Source organism: Seriola aureovittata, chromosome 4 (assembly GCF_021018895.1).
Source record: "Seriola aureovittata isolate HTS-2021-v1 ecotype China chromosome 4, ASM2101889v1, whole genome shotgun sequence".
In the NCBI taxonomy this organism is placed as follows: domain Eukaryota; kingdom Metazoa; phylum Chordata; class Actinopteri; order Carangiformes; family Carangidae; genus Seriola; species Seriola aureovittata.
Genome location: NC_079367.1, coordinates 13,214,124 through 13,241,639, shown reverse-complemented (window position 1 = coordinate 13,241,639; position 27,516 = coordinate 13,214,124). Strand labels below are relative to the sequence as shown.

At 38.2% G+C, this 27,516-nt stretch overlaps 1 protein-coding gene and 6 non-coding genes across 11 annotated transcripts in view; 5 read left to right on the top strand and 2 right to left on the bottom strand.

Annotated features, from left to right (window-relative positions):
* LOC130167624 (cytoplasmic dynein 2 heavy chain 1) overlaps positions 1–27,516 on the bottom strand; it is a 112,970-nt gene that overhangs the window by 38,009 nt on the left and 47,445 nt on the right. For 3 of the 5 annotated variants that reach the window (XM_056373992.1, XM_056373991.1, XM_056373993.1), the window contains exons 68-81: positions 27,000–27,109; positions 26,615–26,635; positions 25,671–25,769; positions 24,571–24,694; positions 22,114–22,277; positions 21,678–21,797; positions 20,012–20,146; positions 18,677–18,820; positions 17,008–17,097; positions 13,111–13,176; positions 12,941–12,991; positions 12,806–12,859; positions 12,394–12,525; positions 11,699–11,771 (exon numbers count right to left, since the gene is read on the bottom strand). In XM_056373992.1, the coding sequence (XP_056229967.1) occupies positions 11,699–11,771; positions 12,394–12,525; positions 12,806–12,859; positions 12,941–12,991; positions 13,111–13,176; positions 17,008–17,097; positions 18,677–18,820; positions 20,012–20,146; positions 21,678–21,797; positions 22,114–22,277; positions 24,571–24,694; positions 25,671–25,769; positions 26,615–26,635; positions 27,000–27,109 (1,383 nt within the window). The remainder of the gene's footprint in view (positions 1–11,698; positions 11,772–12,393; positions 12,526–12,805; positions 12,860–12,940; positions 12,992–13,110; positions 13,177–17,007; positions 17,098–18,676; positions 18,821–20,011; positions 20,147–21,677; positions 21,798–22,113; positions 22,278–24,570; positions 24,695–25,670; positions 25,770–26,614; positions 26,636–26,999; positions 27,110–27,516) is intronic. The other 2 variants (XM_056373994.1, XM_056373995.1) reach the window with 1 other exon arrangement.
* trnam-cau (transfer RNA methionine (anticodon CAU)) lies at positions 856–928 on the top strand. Its single transcript has one exon. It is a non-coding gene; the product is annotated as a tRNA-Met (tRNA).
* On the top strand, positions 1,478–1,550 carry trnam-cau (transfer RNA methionine (anticodon CAU)). The gene has a single exon. It is a non-coding gene; the product is annotated as a tRNA-Met (tRNA).
* On the top strand, positions 2,274–2,357 carry trnam-cau (transfer RNA methionine (anticodon CAU)). Its single transcript has one exon. It is a non-coding gene; the product is annotated as a tRNA-Met (tRNA).
* Positions 3,196–3,268, bottom strand: trnam-cau (transfer RNA methionine (anticodon CAU)). The gene has a single exon. It is a non-coding gene; the product is annotated as a tRNA-Met (tRNA).
* trnam-cau (transfer RNA methionine (anticodon CAU)) lies at positions 4,755–4,827 on the top strand. The gene has a single exon. It is a non-coding gene; the product is annotated as a tRNA-Met (tRNA).
* On the top strand, positions 6,565–6,637 carry trnam-cau (transfer RNA methionine (anticodon CAU)). Its single transcript has one exon. It is a non-coding gene; the product is annotated as a tRNA-Met (tRNA).

Below are 27,516 nucleotides of genomic sequence, written 5' to 3'. Positions count from 1 at the left end.
GTTTGCTCCTCTACGTGCTACAGAGCCACCATAGAGCCACAGCAATGCATCACTGTATACATCTCCATTTTCCCAGCAACGCTATAGCCAAGAGAAGGCAAATTAGTCTGTGGCTGAATTGCATCTGAAAACATTTCAGCATCACCACCAGTCATTCAGTAGTGTTTCATTATTGGTTGTGAATCTGTGATTGCAATTAGAACTACTCTCACTCCAGCATCTCTGCCACCCGTCCAACACTATGACACCATGTTATGTACTCATCCATACACACATTCATCCCCAACTAGATGGAATGCTAAATGCATCATATTATTATTTCTTCTTTCGTAGTTATATCCTTAGTCTTTTCATTCCTTAAATCTGCGCGTCCCCTCCTTTGTCATGGCTTTAGTTCTGGGTCATGTCACAAAGCATCTATAGCTGAATACAGCATTTGTGTGAGCATTTTTGTGTACAAATACATTGTTGTTATTGATTAGAGACCATATTGTGTTCGTATCATTTTTCTTTTCAATATTTTAAGAGCCATTTGTAGCCTCGTTGGCGCAGTAACACTATGACACCATGTCATGCACTCATCCATACACACATTCATGTCTAACTACACAGAGTGCCAAATGCACCATATTATTATTTCTTCTTTCGTAGTTATATCCTTAGTCTTTTCATTCCTTAAATCTGCGCGTCCCCTCCTTTGTCATGGCATTAGTTTTGGGTCATGTCACAAAGCATCTAAAGTTGATTACAGCCTTTATGTGAGCATTTTTGTGTGTAAATACATTGTTGTTATTGAGTACAAAGACCATGTTGTGAGTGTTTCATTTTTTTTTCAATATTTAATTCTTGTTTGTAGCCTCGTTGGCGCAGTAGGCAGCGTGTCAGTCTCATAATCTGAAGGTCGTGAGTTCAAGCCTCACACGGGGCAGATATTTTAAAATCACATGAAACAAAAAAGTGGGGAAGTCACAGGGTATATTCTGGTAAATGTAGAGTGCTGAGTCTACAACATATAATATGTGATTCTGTGCTGAAAGTTACCGAGATGACTGCCATGTTATGAAGTTAGGCAGTTATCCTTGTCTGGTGCTAGTGTTGGTTCCTTTCAAAAATCTGTTCGCTTCTGCACGTGCTAGGAAGCCACCATAGAGCCACATCAGCGTATCTCTATACATCTCCATTTTCGCATCTTCCAGTGCCTGGTATGACAACAATTCATCACTAACTAGACGGACTGCCAAATGCACCATATTATTATTTCTTCTGTTGTAGTTATATCCTTAGTCTTTTCATTCCTTAAATCTACGCATCCCCTCCTTTGTCATGGCTTTAGTTCAGAGTCATGTCACAAAGCATCTGTAGCTGATTACAGCATTTGTGTGAGCATTTTTGTATACAAATACCTTGTTGTTATTGATTACAGAGACCATATTGTGATTGTTTCATTTTTTTTCCAATATTTTAAGACCCATTTGTAGCCTCGTTGGCGCAGTAGGCAGCGCGTCAGTCTCATAATCTGAAGGTCGTGAGTTCAAGCCTCACACGGGGCAGGTGTTTTAACATCACATGAACAAAACAATGGTGAGGTCGCAGTGTTTATTCTGGTAAATGTAGAATGCCGAGTCTGCAGCATACAGTATGTGATTCTATGCTGCAAGTTACCAAGCTGACTGCAATGTTACTAAGTTAGGCGATAACCCCGGGCTGGTTCTAGTGTTGGTTCCTTCCAAGAATCTGTTTGCTTCTCCACGTGCTACAGAGCCACTATTGAGCCACATTATTGTATCACTGTATACATCTGTATACACCTACAATTTCCCAGCAACAGTAACACAAAGAGAAGGCGATTCGGTCTGTGCCTGAACTTGCATATGAAAACATTACAGCATCACCACAAGTCATTCAATAGCGTTTCATCATTGGTTGTGCTTCTGTGATTGCCATTAGAACTACTCTCACTCCAGCATCTCTGCTGCCCATCCAACACTATGACACCATGTCATGCACTCATCCATACACACATTCATTTCTAACTACACAGAGTGCCAAATGCACCATATTATTATTTCTTCTTTTGTAGTTATATCCTTAGTCTTCTGATTCCTTAAATCTGTGCATCCCCTCCATTGTCATTGTTTTAGTTCTGGGTCATGTCACAAAGCATCTGAAATTGATTACAGCATTTGTGTGAGCATTTTTTGTACACATACATTGTTATTATTCAATACAGTGACCATATTGTCTTTGTTTCGTTTTTTTTTCAATATTTTAAAGCCTATTCTTAGTGTCGTTGGCGCAGTAGGCAGCGCGTCAGTCTCATAATCTGAAGGTCGTGAGTTCGAGCCTCACACGGGGCAGGTGTTTTTAAAACAGATGAAACAAAACAATGGGGAAGTCACAGGGTATATTCTGGAAAATGTAGAGTGCTGAGTCTGCAACATAACTGACGCGCTGCCTACTGCGCCAACGAGGCTACAAATAGGTTTAAAATATTGACAAAAAATGAAACAATCACAATATGGTCTCTGTGATCAATAACAACAATGTATTTGTACACAAAAATGCTCACACAAATGCTGTAATCAGCTATAGATGCTTTGTGACATGACTCTGAACTAAAGCCATGACAAAGGAGGGGACGCGCAGATTTAAGGAATGAAAAGACTAAGGATATAACTACAACAGAAGAAATAATATGGTGCATTTAGCATTCCATATAGTTGGGGATGAATGTGTGTATGGATGAGTGCATAACATGGTGTCATAGTGTTGGACGGGTGGCAGAGATGCTGGAGTGAGAGTAGTTCTAATGGCAATCACAGATTCACAACCAATAATGAAACACTACTGAATGACTGGTGGTGATGCTGAAATGTTTTCAGATGCAAGCTCAGCCACAGACTAAATTGCCTTCTCTTGGCTGTAGCGTTGCTGGGAATACGGAGATGTATACAGTGATGCATTGCTGTGGCTCTATGGTGGCTCTGTAGCAGGTAGAGGAGCAAACGGACTCTTGGAAAGATACCCACCCTAGCACCAGTCCAGGGTTATGGCCTGACCTTGTAACATTGCTGTCAACTTGGTAACTTTCAGCACAGCATCACATACTTTATGTTGCAGACTCAGCACTCTACATTTTCCAGAATATACCCTGTGACTTCCCCATTGTTTTGTTTCATCTGTTTTAAAAACACCTGCCCCGTGTGAGGCTCGAACTCACGACCTTCAGATTATGAGACTGACGCGCTGCCTACTGCGCCAACGAGGCTACAAATAGGCTTTAAAATATTGAAAAAAAAACGACACAGAACCAGGTCAAAGGGCCAGCTCCAGAGGATGGATCCAGAGGAACCAATGGACACCAGACAACTGGAGAATATAGGCAAAATCTCCAGTTTGTAACAATAACACTTTGTCTATTGATATCAGAGTAATTTTGTAACTTTTAATCATCATCAAGTTTTCCTTTTTGAAGATTTTGACAACTTTAGAGTCATCTGGTCAACGCCAGTCTCCTCTAAAGTTATCCAACCAAAGTGAAGAGCATTAGAGTTTATTTCGCATCAACCCGCAAGAGACACCAGCTGATAACATCTGCACGACCGCCTGCAGAGAAGCCAACCAGAAATCAAGAGTTCCAGAGACAGAAAGTCTCCTGGCAAACTCCACCAGAGCTGAACCGCTGAGACACCGGCAGAATCTGCCATCGTGATAACGGGACATGGCCTCTAGGAGAATCCACTTAGATCCCGTGTCTCAAGGGTTACCACGGCAACCACAGCCACCTGGGTTCCAGCCGAGGGTCTTCAGCTACAGCGCAACTCACAGTCTGCTCATGACTGGGTTGATGTCGAAATATAGCAATATTTAATCATCAAACCTAATTTGTAGATGTAGTGTCATTAGCTGTACAGCCACAGTGTATAGCCATAACATATTCTCTCCCACCATTGCCAACTCATCACACTGCTCATTTCATTATTATTTTCATCTTTATGATTATTACACCTTGCATTTACTCTGTAGATAGTAGTTTAGTTAAATAAACTCCTTTATTTACACCCAGTTGTTGTCCTGTTGTATTCTTTTGACGTAGAGACTGGAGATCCATTGAATCGAGAAGTCATGGCTTTCGATATGAGATTGATAAATTTGGCAATGAAGTAATTCATTGTTGTCTTCCTAGAGGACTGGTGCCCCATTTCAACGAAAGTAAATTCTAAATTATGGCGTTAATGCTACATTATTGTATCACTGTATACATCTGTATACGTCTGAATTTTCCCAGCAACACTAGCACCAAGAGAAGGCAATTCAGTCTGTGCCTGCACTTGTATATGAAAACATTACAGCACCACCACCAGTCATTCAGTAGCGTTTCATTATTGGTTGTGCTTCTGTGATTGCCATTAGAACTACTCTCACTCCAGCATCTCTGCCGCCCATCCAACACTATGACACCATGTCATGCACTCATCCATACACACATTCATGTCTAACTACACAGAGTGCCAAACGCACCATATTATTATTTCTTCTTTCGTAGTTATATCCTTAGTCTTTTCATTCCTTAAATCTGTGCGTCCCCTCCCCTGTCATGGCTTTAGTTCTGAGTCATGTCACAAAGCATCTATAGCTGATTACAGCATTTGTGTGACCATTTTTGTGTGCAAATACATTGTTGTTGTTATTGAATACAAAGACCATGTTGTGAGTGTTTCATTTTTTTTTCAATATTTTAAATCTTGTTTGTAGCCTCGTTGGCGCAGTAGGCAGCGTGTCAGTCTCATAATCTGAAGGTCGTGAGTTCAAGCCTCACACGGGGCAGATATTTTAAAATCACATGAAACAAAAAAATGGGGAAGTCACAGGGTATATTCTGGTAAATGTAAAGTGCTGAGTCTGCAACATACAATATGTGATTCTGTGCTGAAAGTTACCGAGATGACTGCCATGTTATGAAGTTAGGCAGTTATCCTTGTCTGGTGCTAGTGTTGGTTCCTTCAAAAAATCTGTTTGCTTCTGCACGTGCTAGGAAGCCACCATAGAGCCACATCAGCGTATCTCTATACATCTCCGTTTTCGCAACAACACTAGCGCCTAGTATAACAACAATTCATCACTAACTAGAAGGACTGCCAAATCCACTATATTATTATTTCTTCTGTCGTAGTTATAGCCTTAGTCTTTTGATTGCTTAAACCTGCGCATCCCCTCCTTTATAATAATGGGGGAGTCACAGGGTAAATAAATGTAGAGTCCTGAGTCTGCAGTCTATATAATTCTCTGCTGCAAGTTACCAAGCTGACAGCAATGATGTGAATTAATAAGAAAATAAATAGAAAATTTCATTGCTACTTTGTGTACCATTTCTTCAACAGCCAAAACATTTTTTGTTCGTCTTTGTCATTGCTTACCCAGGAAACATGAGTCAGCCTCTTCAAATACACGCTCTTGTTCATTTATGAGATAATTTGTGTCAAAAGTAATTGCTTTCTCTTCAAAATTGTTACGTGGTGTACAAATGGATAATTAGTCTGCCTATGGCTGATCTTGTATTTGGACACATCACAACTAACACCAGTCATTCAGTAGTGTTTCTTTATTGGTTGTGCATCTGTGATTGACCTAGAGCTGCTGTCACCATCTGTCCTGCTCTTCTTTGTTTACTTTACGCTATCCAGCTTAAATCTCTGACACCATACCCCACATTCATTCATCCATGCACACGCATTCACCACTGTTGCTGTGATAGTTTTGGCCACAACAGTCATTGCATGAAAAGTTTAGACAACGGTCAGTCTGGAAACCATATTTCTGATCAACAGACAAGATTGCAATAACAGTTTTGAAACAGGAAAAATGTATACCACCATATCACAAATCAAATTGCTTGATTTGTCTACATTTTGCATGCAAACATAGGCTAAATGGTTATTTTAAAAAACAATCACAACTCATGGTCCAGCATAGGGAACTGCTGAGTAACTATGGTACTACAAATGTTCAAAACTTTCATTATTATTTGGAGCATATTTCAGATTTTGCATCCACGTGCATTTTGCACGTGACCTTTCAAGTTGAGCTTCACAGTTCATTCTTGACACTGGAAACAAACCTTGAGCTAGGGTTGTGCTGATGGACGATATCGGTGATCAACAATATTCAGAGTGATCGCCGATTGCTCCTGCCTTTGAAAACCTTTCAAGGCTATATTTTACTTATTTTCCCCTTAATGTAGTAACTTATTATTTGTAGTATTAAAATTCATATTAAATTTGATTTGCCCCACCACAGTTTTACGTACATAACCGCATATTAACAGGCTTGCAAGAGCGGAGGAAATGGACAGACAGACAGAACACGTAATTTAGTTTGATTTCTTATCCTGCTGCTTTTTATGGTTGTAAATAGAACTTTTGGACAGTCAGTGAGAGAGATGAATCTTTAGTGCTCCACCTTTTAATATGCAAGAAGGGCTCTCACTACGTCATGGACACATTTTGTGGATATGGCAAAGACTACTCCACACTACGGATCGAATGACTATGCACAAATTTTGAGGTCTCGTTGGCGCAGTTGGCAGCGCGTCAGTCTCATAATCTGAAGGTCGTGAGTTCAAGCCTCACACGGGGCAGGTGTTTTATTAAAATAAATCACCTGACGATGACAACAAAACACAATTGCTGTGTCTCATTCGGCATACTTCCTTAGTTGCACTTGCTTTTTTGAATGCATAAGTGCATTCACAATGACAAGTATGGCAAAATGCAGTGTAAGTACACGGATAGTGCACCTGAAATGGTCAAAAAGCGTGAAACCTCACATGGTCGCCATCTTGGCTATGTAGCGGAATGGGAGTGATTGTCAATGTATTTTCATAAACTTGAAAATGACGGCCAAGGAAGGAGGACATGTTGACGGCACCTGTGGCAATTTCCATGTCATGCTAAACGGGACACAGACAGGAAAGTAAAATGTTCACTTTTAAGTCACATGGTCAAAGTCGCCAGTAGAAATTTTGCGATCGTCATTTCTGGTAAGCGCACAGTAGCAGTGTTTGATGAGAGACAACACTACCCTGTCAAAATTCACACACTATGCCAGGGGGTATATAGTGTACACAGTGTACTGCATGCCAGTGTACTAACGGAAGTATGGAAATTGAGGCGCATAATGTGTAAGAATTCTTAATCATTTAACAACTGAACTTGAAAACATTATGTTTCTCTTTAAGCATTTATTTTTTTGTCTGTGGTTATCTGAAGGGTTAGGACAATGGTCCCAGTCCTGTACATCTCCTGCTCATCTTTGTTTGTTTTACACTAACCAGAACTCTGACACCATACCTCTCACTCATCCATGCACACACATTCATCACTGACTAGATCATCCATATACCATTGTATTCCCATTTCTATTGTGTTGCAGTTACATTCATATTTTTTGTATCCTTCAACCTGCAGTACCCCTCTTTAACATGGCTTTAGTGCTGGGTCAGGACCACAAAGCATTTAAGGTTGATTACAGACGCTGTGTGGGAATTTTGGTGTGCAAATACATCATTGTTTCTGAGTGAAGAGAATGAGTTGTTATGCTTTGAGTTTTTACATAATTGCAAACACTTCCATAGCCATGTTAGCTCAGTGGGCAGTGCGTCAGGCTCATAATCTGAAGGTCATGCGTTCGAGCCTCACACAGGGCAGGTGTTTTACTAAAAAGAATCACAATGGGAGAGAAAATGCTACAGTGCAAACTGTCAAATGTTAAGTGGGAGCAGTTTAGCATAGAAATTGAAAATCTGATTGTTCATGTCTAAACCTGGATTTAAAACACCACTATTATGGCAAATAAAGGGTTGCACAGAAGAGATAAAGAGGTATGGCATACAACAAAGGATGTTGGCCAGAATCAAGCTTGGTGCATTACAGGGACATCTTAAACATTAGGCCACTAGATGCCCTGATTCATATTTCTGCCACAATATTCTTGATTTGCATTTAAGCATGTCATCACAAACACTTTTTGTTGTCAATCAACAGTTGTTATTGCTAGTTGTTAATACTTAAATTTAAAAGGCTAATCAGTATTAGAGGCTGTAAATTAGCATCAGTTACATCCCCTGATATAGCTACAATCTCCTGATATAGGCCACGGCCAACTCCACCTTTAATTTTTTTCCGCACCGCTGTAAAATATGCGAAACCTAGTTTTTTGAACCCCTCCTACTCTGTGAGTCCAATCTGCACAAAACCTTGAACATAGAATCTATGGACGCTCATGATGAAAAGTTACAATAATTTTTTCCAAAAAATTAGCAAGTAACAAAGAAACGAGTTCCTGAAGCAGATCCGAACGTATCTGTTAGCACCTGATGAACATGAACATGTACATGAACATGAACAGCAGCAAAAAGCTGTTTGACAGCCACCAAAAAATATCAGAAGAAGAAGAAGAGTTGTGTTTTACGGAAGCTCCTGAGGACAGAACCCGGTATGCATCCGGTATCTATTACTGGCAATACAAACAACGCAGCTATTGGTACTGCTGAAGTCACTTCGTATGAACATCTGAAGAACCTTTATGAAGAAATCAGTGCAGATAACAACAGAAAAAATCTCACATTTCTATTCAAATTGTGTCCGCCAGGTCTGAAAAAAACAAGTCCAAACATCAGCCATATCAGCAACAAATGTGAAACAACACACTGAGTTGGAGCATTTGAGCAGTCTTTTGAAGTACTGATTGATCCATTGATTAATTGATTGTACCTGTGTTGTACGGATTGTATCTGGGAATTCATGTCCCTGTCAGGATAAATTGAAATAACTTTGGTGTTCCCCTGACTTTCCATATAGTGCCATCATAAGGTGACTGTATAGCTAAAAATTAAAGGAACAACCAACATGAAGTCTCTTAGTAAGGTGTTGGGCCACCATGTGCTGCCAGAACATCTTAAATGCACCTTTGCATTGATTCTACAAGTCTCTGGAACTCTATTGAAAGGATGGGACAGGATTCTTCCAGAAGATATTCCCTCATATTAATGGTTGTGTAGAGCGCGGTCTAAAAATGTTGGTTCTGAATTTCCCATAGGTGTTCAGTTGGGGTTGAGATCTTGTGACTGAGAAGGCCATAGCATATGATTCACCTAATTTTCATACTCATGGGGCCATTATTATCCTGTTTCTCCACTCATTTTTTCAGGTTTTCCCTTTAATTTGTGACCTGCCTAACTTTCCCACTGTTATCTGATGACAATACAAATTAATTCTGGTTGACTTTACTGTCAAAAATGATTGGAACAGCACAATGTAATTTCTCTTTTGGGGTTGGTTTTCTCATTAAATTAAGCCTTGAGTTATTGTTTATTCACTCATGAATATTCATATGATAAAGATGCTGACGACCAAAGCACATACTGTAGATGTCCCAAAGGTTAACACCAGGCTTTTTAAAATGCATTTTGTGATGATACTGTACCGTTATATGATAAGTGCAGGAGCAAAGAGGAAAGCAAAGAGTGCTTTTGTATTCAAAGTACAAAACTGAACAAACTAAAACTGAAACCTTATGCTGTTATGCTACGCTATAAATGTTGTCTTATATAAGCTATTACTAAGGTTGATACTAACTTTTTCAATATTTCCGAATGAGACGATGAGAGAGAGAAGGCACAATCTAAAATCTAAAATAAAAATCTGTTATTTCATAGTTTTGATGCCTTCAGCATTGTTATACAATTTAGAAAATAATAAAAATAAAGGGAGCAATTGAATTAGAAGGTGTGCCCAAACTTTCGACTGGTACTGTATATACACACACACACACAACTGAATATTAGTTGTATACAAATTCATGAACACCTGCATATTAGTTTCATCTGACACCAATCAGTCGCATCCCAGGACTGGACTGAATAAACGGACGTGTGAGTGTGAGTGTGTGTGTGTGTGTGTGTGTGTGTGTGTGTGCGTGCGTGTGTGTGTGTGTGTGTGAGAGAGAGAGACAGAGAGAGAAAGAGGGAGCAAGTTCATGCCTGTATGTGCGTTTGAGAGACAATGACGAGAGAAAAAAAGAGAAAACTGTGTACGTGTTTCTGTTATGGCATTTACTCAAGGACAGTAGCATTCTAATAGTGATGAAAGACACATAAAGAGAAATATCATGAAAAAAAAAACACACCACTGATGAAAAGTGTGGCTCACAAGTCAAGCATAAAAGACTTCTCTGAGACTGTTTTGCTTGAATGGAGCGTGAAGGCAGAAGGTGCTTCTGAAAAACACTTCTTTCTACACAGCATCTTTCTACACAGCAAAATGAGTGCGGAGGTAAAGTAGTTTACCAAAAGGGATAAAGGAAGATCTATTCACCTATGATGTTTGTAGCTAATTATTCAGATCAATCACACTCAAATTCAGAAGTCAAAGTTTCAACAGAACAAACACAAATAATATTGCTTACAATTTTCAACAGCTAATCACAATTGTCTTACTTTGCATAAAACACCATAGTTTATCATTTCAGCCCCGTGTTTCCCCAATATGCATTCAGCAGCATTGGTGCGTGCAAAACGTAACCACTGCTTTCTACACTGTACACAGCTGACGACCTAGTATGAAATGAAGGAGACTCTTCACTCTTCACCCCTGGGTGGTCTCATTTGTTTGTACATTGTTTGTGCATATTTGCTCAGGAAAAACAAACATCTGTGCTTCATTATTTCTCAAGTTATCACACTTTATTTATCTGAAATGTAATGCTAATAACATCTTTTGGACGTTAATGGGGGGCTGGGGCTCAGGCCTTTGTCTAAAAATGGAATGTTTAATTTCTAAAAAACATTTTAAACAGTTTTATTTTGCATGCACAAATGAATCAAAATGGTTTTATTAATATCCTAATTATATAGGGTGCCATCTTTGTTGTGTAAACTTATCTTGTTAGCCAAATTATATCTGAATTTTCAAATTAAATTTGAAACTTATAATTTTCTGAAAGACTGGTTCATTAAGTTTATATTATCTGTTTCTAATAAAAAATGGTGTAAGTAAATAAGTAAGTAATTTTCTGTGTTGAGGCATTTCATTCTTTGACATTCATCAATACGTCTATCTGGACCACCAGAGCCCTTCAAGTGTCAATAGCTCCCGGGAAAGCGACACGACAAGGGGAAAAGGAGTAACTTTATGTATAACAATTGTAAGGACTTTTTAAGGTATTCCTCCACAGAAACGTAAATTTGGGTCCAGGATTGCACACTTGGGGACATGCACACAACAGTGCTGCTGAGAGAGAAAAAATCCTAGGGGAAACACTGCAGCCAATCTATTACTTGGTTTGTTTACCTTCAACTAGACAATACACTTAATAGGAGTGCATCAGAAGTGATAAGTATATATACATTAATGTGATACTCATTTTTAAGGTCTTGTTCTGACTAAATGAGAGCAAATAAGAAAAGAAGAGAAACCTTGTAAAATATCAATAAAGGTGAGACCCATTTTCAGAGTGGGTAGGTGCCTAGTGGGCAGCATGATTATGTGGTGAATGTGATTTGTTTTGTTGTTGTTTTTCAGTAGGAAATAACGAATGTTTTTTTTTTATGTGTATTCTGGCCCACAATTTGTAGAAACATTTTGAACTTAACTCCAGCCCACTTAGAAAAAAATAAAAATCCCTAATATGAACCACTTACCTAGGGCCTGGGAGGCAAATGCTGCCATGGCACTCTGCAGTCGGTCTGGTCTGACTGCCTGAACCAATAATAGCTGAAGAGAGGGGAGAGCAATAAGAAAATTATAAACTGATTAAGAAAGAAACAGCAGGTATCCATTAAGATCAAACATACATGTCAAATTCAGAAAGGCTGTGACATATTCTTCTTTTTTTATACTTGAGAGCACAATACAAAGTAAATCAATAAGTCAGCTGGTTTGCCAGTCACTTAGTGACAAGTGGCTTCTGTCCTGTTTATACTTTGAAATGAAGTTAACAAAATCTTGAGTAAAAGGGTACTATATTTAAGCAGAAATGGGTTTGGCCTATACTGAAATTTTCATCCTTAACCAGCAAACCCAGGAAGAAAAAGAATTTTGTTTCTATGCTTCACAGTTAAGAAGGGCAAGCCAAAATGTAATGTTCTTTGTAAATGGCCCCATGGTTTGGCACTAACTACATTAAAGCCTAGTCATTTTTTCCCGACTCATAGACAAACTTTACAAAACATTACTTTAAAATCTGCTAACTGACAGAGAAACAATCAAACAGCTAAAAACAGAAAATTTGTGGCAGAGGTAACAAACATGTGTGTAAACTGCTGATATGGTCTGTAAATAATGATAAGTTCTTAAATTTGGTTGATGAAATGACTGGTTTTGATTGAAAGCTGACCTGCTTGAAGGGGGTAATCTTCTTGGCAATGGAGGATGGGATTTCCTGTTCACACTGTGAGCTCTGCGAGAAGGACAGCCAAAGGTCTGAGTCACTCAAACACAGGGACTGGTAGAGGGCTGGGAATGTAGTCTGTGAAAGAAGGATGTCAAAAGTTGGTGAACAAAACAGGTGAACAACAGACCAATAAATAAAATTAGATGCATACATTTAATCTTTCGTTCAATAGTACATCACTGGCATTCTATTTCAATTGCATTACATTTTTATTTTTGATGTCTACTAGTGTAGACATTAAATGTAGACAAATATCAAAGTAATTGTTACATTTAGAAAGCATTATTATTATATATATAATGTAAAACTGAAGTGTATATGTTTGCGTATGTCAGTATGTATATTGGTAGTTTACTTTAAAAATGGCCACTGGTCCATGCCTCTCTAGATCAATCCAAGAGGGGAATTCCTGCCGAGAGAGAAGAGGTGTAAATTAAAGACAAAAATAGTATTGTGTTTTCTCATTTTCAGAAAAAAGCTGCATTCTTACCTCTTTCTTAAACATTTCTCCTACAATGGATCCAGTGAAGACATCCCATTCCTACAGCAAAAATGTTAAGGTTGACATTTGGTAGCTCTAAAGCAAATATTTCCATATTTAACTTCTCTCTGAGATCATTATTAATGGTATCATAAAAATGCAAATACAAAAATACTCACATTCTCCTGGAAGAGTTCAGGGTACATGCCTTTCACAAAGTGCATAGCAAACATTAACTGGTCAGCCTGAGACAGAGAAGAGACAGAGGGAGAGAGAGAGACTGATACATAAATGGAATACAGTATGTTACATATGATAACATGCTATTTTGCCCAACTCAAATCGCAACTAAAAACAAAGAAAGTCATGGTAGATCACAAAACTTTAGAATGTCATCCACACTGAAGGCAAACACGCTCATCTTCTCACTGCATGATAAGCAGCTCAGCCTGCCTAACTTGTAAAGGGTTGCTACAGCCTGACAAAAAAGCCCCAAGAACTCCAGGAACATCCCTACACACTGTCTCTCTTTATGTCTGTCTCATCCGTTGGTCACTTTGAGTTAGTGAAAAGACAAAAGCCACTAATCAAGATGCTTATCCAACGGCCACCTTTGAAAATAAACAGAAAGACACCAAGCAAGAAACTCCAGTGGGTACAGTAAATATGACAGGAAATAGAGAGAAAACAGTGAGAAAGAATGCAGAAAGCAAATATACACAAATTTACAAACACACACACACACTCCCCAGATGGATGATGCAGGAAGGCCTTGTTCAGTCAATCAGTTTTTTCCTCACAAGATTAAGCCTTCCTCTAATTCTGTAGCTTTCTAGCTTTATGAAAACTCATAAACAAGAAAAACTTTTAAAACTCAAATATATGTTGAAAATTATGATGGAATACATATAGGCCTATATATATATATATATATATATATATATATATATATATATATACATATATATACATACATATATATATACATATATATATATACATATATATACATATATATACATACATATATATACATATATATACATATATATATATACATATATATACATATATATACATATATACATGTATATATACATATATATATATACATATATATAATATATATATATATATATATATATATATACATACATATATATATATATATATACATACATATATATATACATATATATATATATATATATACATATATATATACACATACATATATATATATATACACATACATATATATATATATATATATATATATGATATTATCAATTTCTGCAAACTGTCTAGAATACTTTTAGTCTATATGATTTTTTTTTGACAGCTAAAATGAGAATCACTCAATGTACTTTTCTTTACATACATGACTTAAACTAACTTCTTTTAAAATCATTATATTAATGTCTTATTTCTCTCTACAGTTACAGTATGCAATATTGCTGATTCCCTGACACTCTCTGACACAAATAACAAAAACACAATACGTATTCACCAAACTTCCTAACAGCCGCTAATAACATCCACATTGAAATACAGCCACACTGCCTCTGTGGTAGTCATGCATATTTATGTAAATTTCATTTTATGCACTTAACAACTGGCTGGCAAGGACAACCAAATTGGAAGTAGAATGCAATTCAGTAATACTTCTCAATGCTGTGTTTTGTAAAGTGGCCGTAAGTCAAATGCCTGTGTTAATCTAATCAGTCTGGCTATTCATAGTAGCTGCTATTGTTGCGTATGCTGTTACCAGATGTAGGCATTGTTGCTAAAAAATGAATTGATCAACCTGAAGGACAACTGTGTCTATGTGTCATTTTCCAGATCTTTAAGAACACATCTCTGGCTGTCACCTAATATTACATCCTGTACTTTTACCAACAGCAGTAGAGCCAGCTTGAGCTACTGTGAGGGTAACCTTCTGGTTACATTTGAACTATACACTACCATGCCCTCTGTGTGGCCCTTTCCATGATTCATCTCTTGATCTGATGTCTGAATGATTTACACCAAGCTGCCAAATATAAAACCCATCTACTGAAGTGACAGTGGATACAGTTGAATTGAGAGAGCTGGGAAATATATGATTGATCAGAAACAGAATGGCACAATATCCCTTTTTCATGCACGTGTGGTTGTTTGTGTGTCTGTGTTTTTTGAGTGTGTGCATATGTGTGTCAGAGAAATGAAGCAGAGAGAGTGCAATGAGGATGAAAGTCAGTGAGTGTGTGTATGTGAACCACTGTCATACAGACACTCTGACAGGACAGGAAACTCAGTAGACAGTACAACCTGGAATATGTCACACTCCAGCACATCACCACACCTCAAACCACTACATGCACACAAGAGATGCATCCACATTCTCACACACACAGTTAACCTCTTGAATGCTTGAACCTGCCAGCCCACACACAGGCATACATAAACATAGCAAGAACCTAAGATAACATAGCACATAGAAACATTGCAAGCATTTGTACATGGACATCAATATACATTCAACACACAAATACACTGTCTTGTTGTTTGACTACTTTACTACTCTAAAAATATAATCTCCTGAGTGAACACACCCCTGGTGTACACCAGTGTGCAGAAAACAAAAACTTGAATGTTGTTAATGTTACATGTTCTCTATGGACTTTGACACAAAGGAGAGGATTTGCTAGGCTGCAATGCATAGATCAGAGAAGTGACAAAGCCTGGCTATTGTTGCATCTGAAATACTTATTTTGTCACGGTAAAGTAACAACTGCAGGTCATTGCAGGGGTAGAATATATACACACTGCCTTATTCTGTCTATACTGTAATAACTATAAAGATCAAATAGCACAAGCTTAACAAGTTTACAGCTGCCCCCTAGATAAAATAAAAAATAAAAAATAAAAAAAAAACATTTTGTTCATGAGAGGTTCAACAATCAATATTTGCTTTGATGTATCTAGCCACGCTCAATCAATACCTTATTAAGCTGGATCAGTTGTGTTTGTGGTGGAATTTAACACAAAGACATAATAGTCTGAATGCCTACCACTGCCACAACAAAAATAGAGCTATTCCAAAAGTACGGGGTTGTCAGTTAATTTTTTCCAAAGATTTATATCATGATGTTTTCTAATCTTGATTCCCCTTTCCTCTCTAATTACCCTCTTCTTTTTTCTTTCATCATCTTATACTCATTTTGTCCTCTCTCACTCATTATCCGTCTTTATCTTTTCATTGGATGCCTTTTTCCACCTCTCTCCTTTCCTCCCTAGAGTTATCTCTTTGGTAACACAGATGGGGGTGTTGACACGAGCACTGATAATGTAGTCCAGTGTTTCCTCTCTGCTAATAACTGGGCTGCTGCTGTGTGTGATTCTGTGTTTGTATGCAGGTGTCGAGTAGATAGCCTATAGATGTGGTCAGCAATTAACAGCCACCCTCAAACCTCCATTACCATGCAGGCAACACACACGCAGGCAACACACACACACACACACACACACACACACACACACACACACACACACACACACACACACACACACACACACACACACACACACACACACACACACACACACACACACACACACACACACACACACACACATTGTATAAGTGTGTAAATGTGCATGTTTGCCTGATTGTGCATTTGATCTAAATGATCAATAAGAATACTACTGTGCTACTACTTTACATTATAAAATTGCAAAGAATTCAGTAGATCTACAGGAGTTAAGAACAACCAACCTTTACTAGTTTCTAGTTCAAACACCCAACTGACCAAAAATCCAAATCTGTGCATTAGCTGCAATCATTACGATCAGTTTGGAAGACCAGATAAAGCAAATTGTGATGGTAGTGAGGGAGAAAGTTAGGGAGAGTATACAAGAAAAGAAATCAACATACCAGGATAATTAATGCATTTTTTATTTTCCCACTACCCCCCACCCTATACCAATAACTACTGATGACATCATTGTTTGGAGATGCTTAAAACCACAATTGGTCTATTGGTATGTGTTACCAGCACGGAGGCAGTGCGACCCTATGTACACATGTGTATTACCTTGAAAAGCGACCTGCAGACATACTCATACACCATATTCTTCAAGCTTGCCTCCAAAGCAGCAATCCTGGCTTCAGTATTCTCCACTTCCTAAAATGCACATACATTCACACAGTTAGTGAGGTGAGAGATAAAAAGGGGCAAGGGCCATTAAACAGACCATGTGTCTGTGTTTTATATGCTTTGTTGTAGCTACATTTGTGCAAGTTATGTGAGCGGCAAAGGAATTAAAAATGTGGCAGTGATATTTTTAATCAAAGTTTCTTTTCTTTATGTCACATCGGGGTAACATGATGGGCTCAGGGTTGTTCAGCAGAAAATCCTAGAGAAATGGAGGGAAATAACAAAAAAAATTGTTTCTGTCCTCTATTTTCAGTTCAGCATGTCTGTCCTTCTCTTTATCCTGCCTGAATCTGTTTTTGTTGCAAGAATCTACTTCATGTAAACACCTATGTTTAGTGAGTGCAAGTTAGCACTATGTGTATACAGTACTTGACCATAGACGCTGTGTGTGTGCTAATGAATTGTGTGTATGTTAGTACTGTTCAGTGTGTTATGTCAGATGTGAGAGGTTGAAATTCTCTTCCAGATCTCGGGAACCATCTGGAGCTCATGGCAAATTAAACTTGCTCATTCAATACAACAACAAACCAAAAGATACAAAGGGACAGAGAGTCCATGAATCAATGCTGTGTTCTGACCATACTCCCTGAATGTGTCCATAAACTTACCTACACAAACACACACATACACACACAAACATGTAACAGTGGTGACCAGCTGCTGCCTGGTGACATTCTTGGATGACAGCACTGGCTCTAACAACCCACACAGGATTTGGGGAATTAGTGCTCAATCTCTCAACCCAGTGCCTGTGTGTGTGCCTGTGTGTGTGTACTCTGGTTATCAGACAGTGTTTAGGGCTCAGATGGAGAGCAGCAGTGTGATAGACAGTCTATGATGTTCTCCTGCTGCACAGGTCAGATTGTGATAAACTCGCTGAAGAAAAAAAAACTAGGTTGATATAAATCAAAATGACCTCAACTGAAACCAAATGATCTAAAATAACCTAAATTAAATAAATGGAATTAAGATCAGTTTATCGGAACGTTTGTGCTTAGTTTTTTTATCTTTCAACTTTCTTTCATCTTTCTGGTGATGCATAGTGCCAACCCAAAGCACCCAATGCTTTAATAGGTCGACATTTTGGGAGATATGTTGGGAATGCATTATGGGGGATTATGTTTGAATTATTTCTCGCCTCTGAGTAGCTGCCTGTAAAGACTCCAAAATGTTATTGTGGCTGGCCAAGTAACAGTCCGGCACATAACCCCCTGTAAGATGGTGAATTGTTGTTTTTACACTTTGGTATTTGTATGAATTGCACATACAGAGCCAGGCTAGCTGTGCTGCGCTAAGATAAGCTAACCAGCTGCTTGTTGTAGCCTTATATTTAACAAACATAAATTGGATAAGCATATTTCCTAAAATGTCAGATTATTAATTTCGGTTGCACATAAGTAATTTTATCCAGCACATGACATGGGTCATTGCTACTTGAAACATTAACCACCTTAGCATTTATCAGCTCACATCACAATTACAACAATTTTGCGAGGTAAACAGTGCTGTAAGTAAGTACGATAAGAGCCGTGTGGCATCCAGTCACCTTCTTGGCCTGAAGAGCCCTTTGGAAGAGGCGCAGAAAAGAAGCAAGGCTGAACCGGTACATGTTGTTGATCTTTGACAGGTCTGTGATGACAAAATACATCTTGCTAGCACTCTCTGCAAGAGGCAAGTAGGCGTCCCGCTCCTAAAATAAAAATAAAAAGGAGAAAGAGAAAGAGAAAAAGAAAGGACAGAGAGAAAAAGGAAGAGAAATAAACCAATAAGCAGCAGAAGGAGAACGACCAGTGTTTTAGATAGTTACAGAAAATACAACATATGTATGGATGGCAGGGAAAGGGTTTTATATGGGGATGGATAAGCAGAAAAGTAGAATAGAAAATATTTATTTCAATCAAGATGGAAAAAGAGGGATAGAGAAATGAGGATATACAGCATGAGGTGTGATAAGACAGGAAATACGAGAAAAAAAACAGGATGATGCATATGAGAAACGGGAGATAAAATAAATAAATAAAAGCAACTGATAGAAAGGAACAAAAACAGTTCTGGTGTAACACTGCACCCTAGAGGACAGTTATGTAATGCATCTATGGCATGTCCTTGCTTGTACATCTTTGGAAGCTTTTGTCTGTAGAAGTGTGTTCAGTGAGTGTGGCTGTGTATCTGCAGATCACTCATATGTTTGTGCCCAAATACCAGAAAATACTGCGTTATTGTAGATAACTGCCTAAACCTTTCAATTTCAGTAAAAGTACTGCCCTGAATATATGATGATGCTTTGTTCCAGAAATTATACTTCAGTAAAAAAGTGGAGCCATCTTACATTCGCAAAGTGGGCATAAATGTCATTATACATTCCACACATTCTGTCTCTGTCTGCATCTCTGACTGCCATTATCTGTGTCTTTCTCTGTCATGTGCCTCCCTCTACCTTAGTCTCTCTGTTTCTAATTCTCTGTCAGAGCCCTCAATCTCCATGCCCTCCCTGACTCTCTCTTATCAGTGAGGTAGAAGAGTATAGCAGTCGATGTCGAGGGAAATAACTAATACAGTTTCCGAATTTCCAAGTGTTCTGATGATGCTTGGTTATTGCACTTCAGTAATCCACTGGTTAATGCTGATTCTCTTTGAAATTGTAAAATTGAATTTAAAATAGAACTAGGACAAAGCTAAGTTTTATGTCCGTAACAGACAATACAGAAAGTTACAAAGAAAGTGTCTCGATTCCTACCTGTAAGCTTGCAAGCCATTCAGAGGTCAATTATTTGGCTCGTCAATATCAAAAATGTATTAAACCAAGTGGTGGGTGCAGTGAGGCATGTAGGTTTTTCATGGCAGATTTTGTGTGTGTGCGTGTGTGCCTGAAGCACAGTACCTGGTCCAGGGATGCCTGCAGCCTGTGTGATTCCAGTAGTGACTCCTGGATCAGGGCACTGCTTGCCTTGGTCTGGTTCAGACTGTCTATCAGCTCCCTGTTCTCCAGAATATTACCCTGAGCTGTAGCCAGGGTCTGACATGGGAACAGGACAGACAGGTGGACAGACAGATACAAACAGAAGATATGGCAAAGATTAGATAGGGGCCAAAAGGGAGTCATTGATAACTAAGACAGAAGAAAGGAGGGGTGGGGGCACGGATTCACAAGAAATAAGAGTATATTGTTATGTATCGGTCAATTGGCTGAAGTCTGTGATCTGATAAAAGTTGCAAGAGCAAGAGATGTCATTTTATAATGGCCTGATGTGGGACATTCATTCATTTTTTATTTAAGCTTTCATTGAGAGCCACGAGTCCCTCACTTCATCCTGTGGAATCTATTCTCTGAAAGGAACTGATAAAATTTATTCAAATAAATTCAAATAAAATAGATGAGAAAGCAGTGGAGCATGGAAATGTCAAGTCAAATATGCTCCTACAATTCTAGAATAATTACATGTCTAGTAGCACTGACGCACTGACATCCTGCTTTTGGCACTGTGGACTGTGCACAAAAAATGATCAATAGGTTGAGTGTCTATGTGTCACAATGTCCATCAACTCTGTGTGTATGTGTGTGTGTCTGATTGTGAAAGTGTGCATACATTAAGCTCTGTGTGTTATTGCCTGGAAGTACAAGTAGCCCCATTAAAATATTTGGACAGTAACGACCTGTTTGATGTTTTGGCACCATATTCTCATTAACGTGGATGTAAAATGACACACCTGCCTACAAATTTCTTTTTAGAAGTTTGAAGTGCATGAATAAGTGGAAAAGAAATGCAATGCAAGCAAGTTTGTGATTTTACTCCCTACAAACATTCCATTCCATTCAAATCCGAACGCTTCAGGAAGATTTAATAGAATATTTTCAGGGAGAAAATTTTTCTATAGCTGTTTTTGCAAACTGTTTCGTCAATTCAAATAAGACCTGGTTGTCAAATTAGTTATTGGATATGCATTGACATAACCTAAAATTAAAGCTGACAGCTACTTAAGTCCATGCAGATGTACCATTACAGGCACACAATGATCCCAGTTGCGTAAGTTCTGACCCACCATAAAGTTATAAAATAGGTTCTGAATATTCATTATTATTATTTATTATTTATTATTAGTACGGCTTTCCACAAATTCCACAAATGAGTGCTCCATCAAACACATTTGACAGTGTTCATGGGAGGGAAGCAAGTGACAGATCACATCCTTGTTGCAACACAAGCGACTCCTCCCACTTTGTCTGTACACAGTGTTTTATTCTGTTTACTACAGACTCCTCAGGCCATCAGTGGGAGTAAGCAACAACACGGTCTGCAGTGCAGGGAGAACAGAGCATTCCAAAAAGGGAGGAAAGGGCATTTCCACACTGATTTTCTCAGCATTGTTGAATGATAATATATAAATTAAAGGTTTTTATCACTGGGGTACATAATAGATACAAATAGTAGGGGCACTACATTATATGTGTATATGATCCTGCCCTAGCAACAGGCTTTTGTACTCAAAAATGTAGAATTCTCCACTACTTCGTTCTCACAGTGTACACTGTATGACTGTAGGTGTACCTCTAACAGTGATTCTTCCAGCTGAGCCAGCTGTATTTTCTTGTCTTCCTCTTGTTGTAGTAGTCTTGTTTTCTCAGTCTCCAATTCTGGCTTCTCCTGTTGGATGGTCAAGGCTAGCAGCTAATGCACAGATACACAAACATAAACAAATGGGCAGATGGACATACAGTATGACTACAGTAACACAGTATGACTACAACATACACTGTACTATTCCACTATAAAAGCACTTGTTCCACATGGATTATACACTACGCTTTTTTATTTTACTGTATTGTCTTATCTTACAAATCACTACAGACTATGGCCTCACACACCATGAAGTCTAATCAACATTGCTGTACGATTTACTGCCGAGCTGTTAAGCTTCAGACATACTTTCCATTATATTGGATTGTTTATGCGTGTGCGTTTAAGTCTGGGCTACAGGGGTTACCTGTCCTTGCAAGCCTGCCCTGGTGGTAGTGAAGTTGACCTCTGTAACCACGGAAACAGCATCAGGGGGGATGAAGGGTGTGGGATTCCGTGTTGCCAGGAAGAGACGGAAGTCCTCGTTGTAATCTATAACCTTGTCTCCTATCTGAACCACATATCTAGGACCTGGACCAGGATCCGTATGTGTTGAAATAGGAAAGATAGAAAGGGATTCTCTGTTAACAACATATACTGTATCATACAGCCTTGTAACTCTGTCTTCAATGACTGTTTTAAATCCTATCTTGACCCTTTTACATTATGCTTCTATGGCCCTCTCCGTCTTCTAGATGTCTGCAATGCTGTACATCCATGCATTTGTCTTGCCTCTTTTTTCAGTTATGTTCAACACCACTTTTTTAAGTGAAGAACTTGCCCTTTCTCACACCTTCTCTGCCCCCTCCCTTTCCAATTCAGCTTCCAACAAACAACCGCCTCTCCATGGATGATTCAGAGCCTTATGAATCACCATCATTTTCACAGGTATGTTCCTAACCCCTGTTTACACATTCAGTATATGCACACAAGATGTATTTTGAGACTAGCTTTTAAATTTTATTAGAGAACTTCAAGTAACATTTGTCAGTGAAACAGAGCGTGTACATGCTAATCATACAGTGAATATAAAGCATTGCAGCAGTTTGAATTCTTTGTACACTTCAGATCGGTGGCTCAAACAAACAGTTTTTATGAAGACTTTTGATTAGCAAGTTTGTAATGCATGTAATTACTATCATGTCTTAAAACAGCCATGGAAAGAGTGATGTTTCACAAATCTGTTTGCTTGCTGTCACTTTGCCAATGCATACATGTATAAATAATACATGTGTGAAGAGCCACGTTTTAAATAATGGGATTAGCTATCCCCTGTGTCAAGAGGAGTTATGTTGTTTGTCACCCAAGGCATTTGTACATGTGTGTCTTTAGCATGAACTTGCAGACAATTGAATGTGACAGTACTAGGCTGTAGAATAATGGATTTCCATGCATAAATGTAAACTTGAGTCTAATTCTCTTGATATATTGTACTTACAGCTTTCTTTCAAAAAGTTCATATATTCTAGAGCAAGAGGAACAAAGAGTTGGTGATACAGAGAAACTCAATAAACGAGGTGCTAATGAGAAACCACCATCCTTTCTCTGAAGGGTCTATTTTTGTGCTTGTGCAAATAATGAAAACTGACACAAAAAAACGTTTTTTAATCCACCAAAGAGTGGTATTAAATGACAGCAATGATAGTGTGACAAACTCAATTTCTTCTTGAATTGTCTTTATTTATCCACCCCCTAATTTGTTCACACTTTTCTGAGTCACCCACAGTACACTCATTACTTCTTCAAAAATCCTCCTCATGAGTAACTTGGTTCAATGTACAGTATGTCATTTGTCATTTTCTATAGCCTCTGTGAAATCTGCCTTGCCCACATATTATTTGTCATGGTGATTTACTTTATTTTGAAGAAAATAATTATCTATGTCTCAATATCAGACTAGTTCAGGGATGCCAGGGTGAAATTGGTCAGGGGGCCAGATTTTTTTCAAGTGAGACCTCAGCGGGCTGAATAACACTTTCGAACTGAAAAGACCAAACACTGACTCAACATCACTGTTTGAAATTATTCATTAAGGCCTACACATCAAAAAGAAATTGGATTGGCACCACAATAGCCTCACAATGAGGCCTACAATTACATAGAAGCCTAAACCAAGTTACAGTACCCTCTGAAAACGTAACATTGTCCTATCCATGCTAGGGCTGTCAAAATTGCTCAAAAATGACGTTCGAATATTCCCTCTAAAAAACACATACGTATATTCAAACTATTTGAATATCTATTTGCGCATTATTCAATGACGCGCATCACATCAATACCAGGACAAACTAATACAACGAGACATAACTACTGTATAGGTAAGCTAGTTTATTTAAGTTTAAACCGTAACCATGGCATCCCTGGACTAGTTGAATGATACACGTAAAGTCTACTGACTTTCACTCAATTTGTACATGACTGCTGTGGGTACTTTTCATCCAGGTATAAAATGACAGTGACATAGTCAAAAATTTAGTATTAATTGACCTTAATATTTTACATGTCATAATCAAAGTTTTTGGCAGACCACTCTATGCACTGGCAAGAATTTGGTTAAAAACTAAAAATGAGCAGAATGGCCTGTGCTGGTGCACATAATGATTAACAAGTTTACGCAATATCCCTCAAAATGGGATTTCACCACAGTTTGGAAAAATAGCTGCCGATAGAGGAGAGTAGTCAGCTTTGTAGTTAACGAACAGTAGTTGGTGATCCCTCTAAATGACATTCAAAAGAGCTGTGATGCATTGAAGAATCAACAACTTTTTCCTACCCCCCAGTTTGTATGAAAGTGGTGTTTGTGCTTGTGAGAGCGTGTGTATACCTTGTGCTATGAGGTCCCTCCTCAGCAGCGGGTAGAGCACAGGTTCAACTCCATCCATCTCTTGGATAATGAGGGTTTTTCCAAATCTGACTGCCAGCTCCAGGGATGTCATGAAGTTACTATCCTATTGAAAACAAGCACACAGATACACAATTGTAAGAATACCTTGAATCCTAGTACTGGTTGGTGACAGAGTACTCTGTAATTTATCATATTAATATTATTACTATCCCCAAGAACAATTAGCAAATAAAATCAGTTACTGATTACATAAATAAAATGATTATTAAGGTTTAAGGTTGCTTTACTACTTGTAGTCTTAAACCAATCACTCATGTTTCTTTCTCATAACTTTTTTCTTTTTTCTAGGCACACGCTGAAGGTCATCTGACTCACTCCATGTGCATCCCAGCACTGTGGTGGTCATCTCATGTTCAGGTTAGTTCTGTAATTACTAAATTACTAAACCAAAATTACCAATGACCAAAAGCAACATTTGCAGCCAGAAAACCAAAAGTTTTGAGTTTGTCAAAAAAAATAAACTAGAACAATTAATGAGAACAATTAAGATTAAAGACCACTACATTTAAAAAGCATTTAAATGTTTATGTATATATTTAAATATCATTTAAATTTATAAAGAAGACAATAACAAAGTTGTATATGTGAACACATTCACATACATACACATTTAAATAATGGTATCAAAACTGACTAGATTAGATTAGAACTGACTAGATAGCAGTTTCATGCAGGACAATGCCCTTATAAAGTAATAGACACACAGAAGATAAAGGAGACATTCAATCAACATGAACTGCTTTAGAGGCTCTTGCAGACATAAAAGTTGCCTCACCTGTTTAGAGTTGATTGATTTGAACAAAACATATTATCTGTGTACATGCCTGTGAAAATGAGTTTGCAAATTCAAAGGAACAGTTAATGACCTCTTTTGTGTGTTCTTTAAGGTATCTGTGTGTGTGTGTTTGTGTGTGTGTGTGTGTGTGTGTGTGTGTGTGTGTGTGTGTTGTGTGTGTGTGTGTTGTGTGTGTGTGTGTGTGTGTGTGAGAAAGAGTGAGTGAGTGAGTGTGTGTGTTTACCTGCTGGTTGATAATTTCTAGTCTGTGCTGTTTGAGATGTGTGCGTAGCCACTCTGTAGCTCGGGATGATGGGTCGATCAGGAAGGGACAGGCAACACTCTGAGCACCAAGCAATGACAAACACCTGCGTTTCAGTTTAAGTTGATTTGGGATAATTTCATTAAGGAAGAGGCTCAGTTACTGAGGAAAAAGTTTTGTGTGCGTGCGTGTGAGTGAGTGTGAGTGTGTGTGTAGTTCGGCACTGTTTCACTGCTGTCATGCTTATCGACCAGCGTCACTCCTATGCCAGGCAAAGGAATGAAGTCCCCCACCCTCCGTTCAACCTGTGCTCGTCTATTTCATGCTCTCTTGCTCAAGGATTCTCTGTCTCAAACCTGTTTATTTGTCTGTTCCTCACAACCTTTCTTACTCTGCGTACTGATAGAAGTAACCCTGGTGTCTTTTTTTTTCTTTTGTGTGTGTGTGTGTGTGTGTCACAGACATCTATATACATATCTCACTTGTCTATAATAATTAGCGACTAACTCTCTATAGTAAGTTACTACTATTACTGAAATGAATTTTAAATATGTTGTAATTTCCTTAATCATCTTAGAGCTGGTCAAAAAAGGGTGGTTGACTGAGATAAGTTAGTTGTCAGTTTTCAAAAAAGTGAGAAAAAAAGTGAGTTAAAGAAATCTAAAAAGCCACAATCTGACAGTCAGAGAAGGTTTGCATGTGTGTGTGTGTGTGTGTGTGTGTGTTTTTGTGAATGCAAATGTATAAAGTAGGATCCTTGCTCCAACTTTCATTGCATTTTAATGTACATGGTAGTTTGAGCACATATTACGATAAACACAATATTTATAAGGGAGACACACACACAAACAGACAGTAAAAGAAACAGAGAGGCTACAATAAACTAGAGGTGGGCTATAAGAATGTATGATGGAACAACTTCTTACCCGTAACTTGAGAGCATTGATCTGAAGGCAGCAATGGTAAAAACAACAGACAATCACAATACAGACAAATGGAGGACAGAACAAGAGCATAATTCTTGACGCGACTATTAATATAGAGACTGATTGTTACAAGTAAATGCTGGAGTTATATTCCACTTTGATGTCTTTTTTTAAAAAGAACAAAAAATCAAGACATATTGTAAGATAAAAACTGAAGGCTTCACAAAAAGTTAAAGAAATGGGTAGGAAAAGGGACAGAAATTGGTGCTTAATGATTAAGTTGCTTTAATAACAAACAACATGTCATGTCAAAAAACGCAAACACAAAAAAAAGTACAAGTAGAGAGATTAACATGGATTAACGGAAGTGTAATTGATGTCTAACCTGTAGTATGACCAGTGCATTCTCCATGGAGAGATCATCAGATGGAAGCCCTTGACTCTTCCAGATCAACTGCTCACTCTCCGAGCACAGGAATGACCGCAAGTCAAACTCTGATACAAACACATGAGACACAAATGCACATGCTTATTTGTTGCTTTAATATATGTTCACTGGAAACAGTGTTGGTAATTTTATTAATTAAACCCCAGATACTGCAGTTACTGGACACTGCAACAGCCGCTTGACAAGAACTCTCAATTCAACGGTCCTGACAACCAACTTGCAGAGATGCCATGTGACAGACCCAGGGATTTAGAAATTTTAGTGGATGACTCAGCTGTTTGGGATTTATATGCACATCTCAAGCCCTCTGGTTGCTGAGCAGAATCATATGGTCAGAGCTATTAATGAGACACTATTAATGAAATAGAAATTAGTGCTGAAAGAGACTTTGAGTACATTTTACATGTTAATTTGTGTGGATAAAATATTAATATCTGAATAGAAGAGATGATAA